This window comes from Vitis riparia, chromosome 4, assembly GCF_004353265.1.
Source record: "Vitis riparia cultivar Riparia Gloire de Montpellier isolate 1030 chromosome 4, EGFV_Vit.rip_1.0, whole genome shotgun sequence".
Lineage (NCBI taxonomy): Eukaryota > Viridiplantae > Streptophyta > Magnoliopsida > Vitales > Vitaceae > Vitis > Vitis riparia.
This window is the reverse complement of record NC_048434.1, coordinates 17066993-17074904: the sequence shown is the minus strand read 5'-3', so window position 1 is coordinate 17074904 and position 7912 is coordinate 17066993. Positions and strand designations below refer to the sequence as shown.

Below are 7912 nucleotides of genomic sequence, written 5' to 3'. Positions count from 1 at the left end.
AATAAATATGAAGTTATGAGTAACATTCCATGATGATTTAAGACAAGCTTTTTTTGCACTGTCATGAATCTTACAGCCTTCACATGGCATCTGTCGGTACCAACACCATCAGATGACTTTGCTTCTATTGCATTTCTAGCCTGAGTTGTCAATCTATTTTCAAGTACTCGAAGGAATAGCTATCCTGAGCTTCTATATGGATAACAAATATTGAGGCCAGGCACCATGGGGTGGGTATGGAGGAGACTGAGGGAAGAAGAGACCAGCAAGTCCATGTGATCCTTGATGAAGTAGTTTCTCCCATGGACCCAACTGCTACAGGTGGGACTGATGGACCTTAGGTGGTGGGTGGTTGGCAGAGGGAGAAGCTAAGCTTCTATTATAGATGAATGGATTCAAGGCAAATGTGGGGCAGATGAGAGAAAGAGGGGGAAGCACGGCCATGTGATCCTAGATGGTCCTTTGCACACCCAACAGCCACTTATGCTGACCTGAAATAAACAATTCCTTCTCTATAAATACATAGACAACCAAATCCCTTTCAACTCCAAGTTTTCTTCCAAATTCAGTTCATGTTCTAAAACTTGCACTTCTTTTTTATAACAAGCTAAACTTTTTCAGCATTTTCCCAAGTTTCAGTCAAAGAAGATCATGGGTATCCGTTTTCCCTCCATGGTTCAAGCCAAGAAGATTCTTAAACTAAAGTCACTTCTTTATAGAAATTGGGCAGAGGTCCCTAAAGGTCATTTTGCAGTTTATGTTGGGGAAGTCGAGAAGAACCGCTATGCGGTTCCAATATCTTACTTGGACCACCCCTCATTCAGATCCTTGCTGTGTCGGGCAAAGGAAGAATTTGGTTTCAATCATCCAATGGGTGGTCTCACCATTCCATGCAAGGAAAAAGCTTTCCTTGATCTCACTTCTCAACTAGAGGCATCATGAGAGAGGGAAGAACAAAGAATTAGCAAAATAGCTCGCCATTTATGTTCACTACCCCCAATTTTGACCTATGTATGTTGTATCATTGATGTATATAAATCAGCAGAATGAAAAAAAAAAAAAAAAAAAAAACTTAATTATCTTCTATTCAGAGATGATCAATATGCTTTCTTTTCTCCTTCCTCTTCCAAGTTGCGGAAATTTCAGGCAGTAGTGGTAGTTTTCATTATGATAATTGATAATTGAAAACATAGGAGTTGAACCAGATCAATTAGCATCTGAACTTTGATCAGCTGCAAAGTACTTAAGAGGTAAAAGCTAAGAATATTTACCAATAGGAACATAATATCTTACATATTTCAGATCTTGATCTTGAAGGTCAGTCACCATATTAAATTTCTAGCTGGTATTAAGGCAATCACCATTCAACTTGATTGTTCCTTTTCAGAATCATAAATCCTGCACGACAAGTCAATTACGAGCAAACCCACATGAAAGACTTGAAAAAATCTCAGTTAAGTCTAGGAAACAATCAGTTTACATCAACTATAGCTAGATACAGTCATTCATTAAAGCCATCAAACACAAGTCGATGTTCTGCCAAAATTAAGAAAAAAAACCCTGATTACTGTGAATCTGACAGCAACTCACATTCTCTACTGGTGATTTCCCCACTTCATCCATTGGTTAAGGAAAAACCTGGAATAAATCCATAATTCATAGTCACACAACATTTCAATATGGATCTACCCCAGTATTCCTCCCTGTTAATAATCCATGTATTAATACTCCTACACCTAATAACATGCCCTTTTTCAACTCGAGTCAGTCCATCTTCTCCCATCTACCTACTGTAATCATTAGCGATGAATTGTAACAAGCATTTATTTCTCGCTTTAAATCTTCTCATTCTTGAAATTGAGTAGCTGGTCCAAGTTGTTTGTCAACTTCACATTGCATATCAGTACCAATGCCATCACATGAATGTGTTTCTCGACCTTTTCTAGCATAAGCTAGCTGTCTTGTTTGAAGCTGATAGTATCAATAACTGCCCAGGGCTTCCATATAAATAACAACTTTGAAGGCAGATGTGGGGCCGATCCATATAGAGAGGGTGGATGGAAGGGAGAGAGGAAGGCAAGGCCATGTGTTCCTGGACAAGGTGGGCTCTTCTTCCATCTAAGCTCGACTCATGCTGACCTCATCACACACTCCATCTGAAAGTATTCAAAGCATAAGCAATTTCTTCTCCATAAATACATAAAGAGAATCCCCTTTCAACTCCAAGCTTCCTTCGGTATTCAACCTGATCTTTCATCTACAGAAAGCTTATTAGATTGGCTTGACATCATTTCCTAGTTCCATTTCAAAGAACATCATGGGTATCCGTTTGCCCTCCATGGTTCAGGCCAAGCAGATTCTCAAACTACAGTCGCTTCATTGCAGAAATCGGACAGAGGTCCCAAAAGGCCATTTTGCAGTGTATGTAGGAGAAGTTCAGAAGAAACGTTATGTTGTTCCAATTTCTTACTTGAACCACCCCTCATTCAGATCCTTGCTATGTCAGGCTGAGGAAGAATTTGGCTTCACCCATCCAATGGGTGGTCTCACAATTCCATGCAAGGAAGATGCTTTCCTTGATCTCACTTCTCAACTAAATGCATCATAAGAGAAGGAAGAGCAAAGGGTTAGCAAAATAGTTAGCCTCCTAAGTTTATTTTCTCCAATTTTGATCCATGTGGATTATATCTGATGTATATAAACTGACAGAACAATAAGAAAATAATCTTCCAGCAGTATTATGCTTTCTCCAATGTTTTCCAAATTGCAGAAACTCAAATGGTTATGTTGTTCTAACACTGAAATTCAACCAGATCTCTCTTACACAATTCTAGTTTGAACTTGTTAACTACAACATGCCAAGGGATGAGAGAATTAATAGACTGGATGAAACTAGAACTTCATCCAAATTTGGATGAAAGTATTTAGGCATGTCATGAAACATTCACAAGAGAACTTGATCACCTTCTACGTATAACTGGCAAGAAAAAAAATATTCTGGGTCTACCTTGTCCGCTGTGGTTATGAGTATTCCATGCTTGCATGCTGCCAGTCGTAAAATAACAAAACCAGTTCTAAGATCCTTGAGATAAATTCTAAACTCTGATATATTACCATGGCCTCTGATAAGAAAATAAATTGACAGAAAAACATTTCTGCACTTCTTGACATTGTGGTCCCAAGGATCGTCTACAACTCTTAGATCAAGCAAAATAATCCTGAATCCATTTTCACTCGTCCAAATCAGTTACTCAGAATCAAACATATAAATTTTATTAACAAAATACCTAGGGATGAAAAATAATAATTTACCAATAGGATCACAATATCTTTCATCTCTCAACTCCCAACATTGAATGCCCTGCTTCCAAATTTAGTTACCTGCTAGTATTCAGACTTTCACCTTTGGGTTTTCTTGACTCTTAGCATCACAAAAATCTTGTAACATATGTCAATTGTGAGAAAACCCAGATCATGGGAGCTCTGGGCATCTAGTGAGTTAACAAACATGTGGGACTGCAAACAAGTGATATATATGAACTGGCAAACTGATAAGGAACTTCTCTTCCATTGACAAATTCAAAGGTCAATATAACTTCTTTTCCTATATCAAAGTTCAGAAAATCAGAACACTCATATTTTACAATATGTGTCCTATTCAACTCATCAAGTTTAATCACTAGGAATTCCACACTGAACTTACTGCAACATTCAAGATGAGAATGAGAACTAAGATATAAGAACATAATGTCTTTCATCCTCCACATCTCAATAACAAAAACATTGTCACAGAATTTACCCACTAGATAGCTGCTGCTAGCCATTCTTGCTATTATACTTCGCAAGTGTTACAATTCTTAAATGCCGATTGATCTTGGAATGGTTTGAGTCACCACACAATTTAGCTCTGTGATTCTCATTTTTAGATGACAATAGACGGGGACTTCAACATTAGTTTTTGGGCCAATTGTTGAAAGGTCAGACAAGTGAAATGTCTTTTCCTCAAGAGTGTCAAGTGGCATGATCATACTGAAAACTGCTCCATACCTTAAAACACACATAACATTCAGAGGTTGATTCTGAAAAAAAAAAACACATAATCACCCAATAAGTATAAAATGTGCATAAAGCCTAGTTTTTACGTTCTCAAGCCTGTATGCTGTGTGCATTAAGGATATTTAAACTCAAACTAGACTTACAAAATTGTGACTTATTGGAAGAACTAGAATTAGGGGGACCTCTTCATGTTAAACATGAGTAAATGGCCATACATTCCCCAACATGATGCTTGGCTACAGAAAGTATGCAGGTTAGGTTTGAACACAAATGATATGAAGACTACTTCTAAAGAATGGTTACTTCACCTCAATGTGGAATGCAGACAGGTCTTCACATTTCCGAACTTGACTTGTATTCTTTAGAACTGGAATTAGTAATCTTTCAGAGACATATATCATCAATTTGAAGAACTAGTCAGATTCATCTATCTCCTATCTTCTGTAACCATTTTTATAGATGCAAAAAATATGTAGTTATGTGTAATGTTCAATGATAAGTTGAGACAAGCTTTTATTGCATTGTCTTGAATCTTATAGCCATCACAATGCATCTATTGGTATAACCACCATCAGACGACCATGCTTCTCTTGCATTTATAGAGCAAATCATCAATCTGTTTCCAAGAACTTCTGGAAATGGCAACCTGAGCTTCTATATGGATAACAAACACATGAGGCCATCTAGCTTAGGCTGGGGGTGGATGAGACAGAAGGAGAAAGATCAGAAAGTCCATGTGATCCTCAATGAAGTAGCTCTTCATGGACCCAACGGCCACATGTGGGACTTAAGCGCAATAGGTGGTGGGTGGTTGATAGAGGGAGAGACTAGGCTTCCATTGTGGATAATGAATTCAAGGGAAATCAAGGGTAGATGAGAGCAAGAAAGGGAGGCAAGGCCGTGTGATCTGAGACGAGATCAGTCCTTTGTACACCCAACAGCCACTTATGCTGACCAGAGTCTTCATACACCCTGTCTTTTTTTTATATGTAAACAAAGCAAATATATTAGAAGCACTTGTAAAAGGCGCACAAAGTACACATGGAGTATACAAGTAGGTACTCATACACTCTGTCTTCAAGGATTCCGAAATAATCTATTCCTCTATAAATACATAAACAACTGAAACCTTTCAACCCCAAGTTTTCTTCTACTTTCAGTTGTTCATTTTCTAAAACTTGTGCTTCTTGTTTTATATCAAGCTAAACATTCTCTACACTAAGCTTACTCATCTGTTTGAGATTATTTCCCTAGTCCCATTTCATAGAAGATCATGGGTTTCCATTTGCCCTCCATGGCTCAAGCCAAGCGCATTCTCAAACTACAGTCACTTCTTTCTAAAAATCAGGCAGAGGTTCCTAAATGCCATTTTGCAGTTTATGTTGGGGATGTTGAGAAGAAGTGATATGTCGTTCCAATATCTTAATTGAACCAGCCTTCATTCAGATCCTTGCTTAGCCAGGCTGAGGACGAATTTGGGTTCAATCATCCAATGGTTGCTCTCACTAGTTTATGTGAGGAACATGCTTTCCTTGATGTTGCTTCTCGACTAAAGGCATCATGAGAGAGTGAAGAACAAAGAGCCAGCAAAATAGGCAGCTGTTTAGGTTCACTGAGTCCAATTCGGACCTATGTATATTGTATCATTGATGTACATAAAATGACAGAATGATAAGAAACTTATCTTCCATTCTCAGATCAATATCCTTTGCTTTCTTCTATCTCTTTGAAGTTGCAGAAATTTAAAGGACCAGTCATAATTTTCATTATGATAATCATGCATCCACTGGAATTCACCCATATCAATTAGCGTCTGAACTTTGATCAGCTACAAAAACATAGAGGTGAAAACTGGGAATTTACTGATAAGAACATAAAATCTTACATCTCTCAGATCATGATATTGAAAGTCAGTCACCAAATAAAATTACTAGCCAGACTAAGGCAGTCACCTTTGATTTTCTTGTGCCTTTCCAGAATCATAAGCACCCTGCACAATAAGTCAATTACGAGCAAACCCACATGGAAGACTAAATATAATCTCAGTTAAGTCTAGCTCGTATTTTGTGTACAATAAAAATCTTAAAACTCAAACTAGAGTACCAAAATTAAGAGTTTTAGGAAAGACTAAATCCGGAGCACCTCTTTATGTCAAACAAGAAGAAAATTGCATTAACATTCCCTGACACAATATCCGGCTAAAGAAAGCCTCAGCAGGTTAGGCTTCAACTGAAATGACATGAAGATGACTTCAGAAAAATGTATACTTCACCTAAATGTGGAATGCAGGTAAGTCTCCATATTTGCCTTTACCTAGCTTTCTTCATGAGCAGCGATCTCTGGCATAATGACCCTTGTTGCCATGGCTGAAGCACTCTTTGTGGTCTGGCTTAGCCTCATTAATTTATTGCTGCTTGTCTCTATATCTTCTGTGAGCACCCCTGTTTTCCAGCTCCTTCCTTCCTTTCCATTTGCCTTTTGCTTCCTTTCTTTTTCTTGTAGCAAGTGACTCTATTCAAACTTGACTTGCAATCTTTAGAACATCAAGGGTGGGAATTAGTAATGTTATATAGGAATAGTAATCAATCAGACAGATATATATCCTATCTACTGTAAAACTTTAATAGAAGCAGAAAAATAAAATGTCACGAATAATGTTCAATGATGAGTTGAGACAAGCTTTTATTGCATTGCATCTGTTAGTACCAACACCATCAGATGACTTTGTTTCTCTTGAATTTCAAGCACAAGTTATCTGTTTTCAATTGCATGAAGAAATAGCAACCATAAACTTCTACAAGGACAATAAACATGTGATTCCATTGACCATAGGCTAAAGGTGGAAGAGACAGAGGGACAAAGAGAGCAGCAAGTCCATGTGACCCCTTCTGAAGTACGTTCTTCCATGGACCCAACTGCCATCTGTGGGACTGATGCACCTTAGGTGGTGGGGGCTGACAGAGAGAGGCTAGGCTTGGATTATGGATAATGAGTTGTGGGCTAGATGAGAGAAAGAGAGGGAAGCAAGGCCATGTGATCCTAGACAACATTGACCCACACAACAACCACTTATGCTGATCAGAAATAAACAATTCCTTCTCTATAAATACATAGACAACTGAATCCCTTTCAACCCAAAGTTTTCTTATACTTTCAGTCTCTTCAAGTTCTAAAACTTGCACTTCTGGTTTTATATCAAGCTAAACTTGCACTTCCTGTTTTTCTCTAGTACCATTTCATAGAAGATCATGGGTATCCGTTTGCCCATCTGTGGTTCAAGCCAAGCAGATTCTCAAACTACAGTCACTTCTTTCTAGAAATCGTGCAGAGGTCCCTAAAGGCCATTTTGCAGTTTATGTTGGGGAAGTCGAGAAGAAGCGATATGTGGTTCCAATATCTTACTTGAACCACCCTTCATTCAGATCCTTGCTTTGTCAGGCTGAGGAAGAATTTGGTTTCAATCATCCCATGGGTGGTCTCACCATTCCATGTGAGGAACATGCTTTTCTTGATCTCACTTCTCAACTACAGGCATCATGAGAGAGTGAATAACAAAGAAAAATATCTGGCCATTTAGGTTCACTACAATTTTGACCTATGTATATTGTATCATTGATGTACATAAACCGGCAGAATGATAAGAAACTGATCTTCCATTCACAGATCAATATCCTTTCTTTTCTTCTCTCTTCCAAGTAGCAGAAATTTCAAGGACAGGTCATAGTTTTCATTATGATAATGATCCATCCATTGGAATTCACCCAGATCAACTAGTGTCTGAACTTTGATCAGCCAGAAAGTACTTAGAGGTGAAAGTTGGGAATTTACTGGTAGGAACATAAAATCTTACATCTCT

At 38.1% G+C, this 7912-nt stretch overlaps 2 protein-coding genes and 1 pseudogene across 2 annotated transcripts in view; 2 read left to right on the top strand and 1 right to left on the bottom strand.

Moving 5' to 3' along the window:
* Positions 1–651: 651 nt before the first annotated feature.
* On the top strand, positions 652–2804 carry LOC117913455. Its single transcript, XM_034828438.1, has 2 exons — positions 652–938; positions 2305–2804. The coding sequence occupies exons 1-2, from the start codon at positions 652–654 to the stop codon at positions 2606–2608; spliced, it is 591 nt and encodes a 196-aa protein (XP_034684329.1). The 3' UTR covers positions 2609–2804.
* A 3277-nt stretch (positions 2805–6081) lies between these two features.
* LOC117912380 (seipin-1) overlaps positions 6082–7912 on the bottom strand; it is a 42594-nt gene continuing 40763 nt past the window's right edge. The window contains exon 3 of the mRNA XM_034826946.1: positions 6082–6589. The gene's annotated coding sequence lies outside the window, so the exon portion shown is untranslated. The remainder of the gene's footprint in view (positions 6590–7912) is intronic.
* Positions 7205–7871, top strand: LOC117912381 (annotated as a pseudogene).

Bases quoted from the DNA above. Each gene is read 5' to 3' on its own strand.
- LOC117913455 (XM_034828438.1), top strand. From the start codon at position 652: ATGGGTATCCGTTTTCCCTCCATGGTTCAAGCCAAGAAGATTCTTAAA. The intron at 939-2,304 runs ATGAGAGAGGGA...TCCTAGTTCCAT, and splicing joins ACTTCTCAACTAGAGGCATC to TTCAAAGAACATCATGGGTA.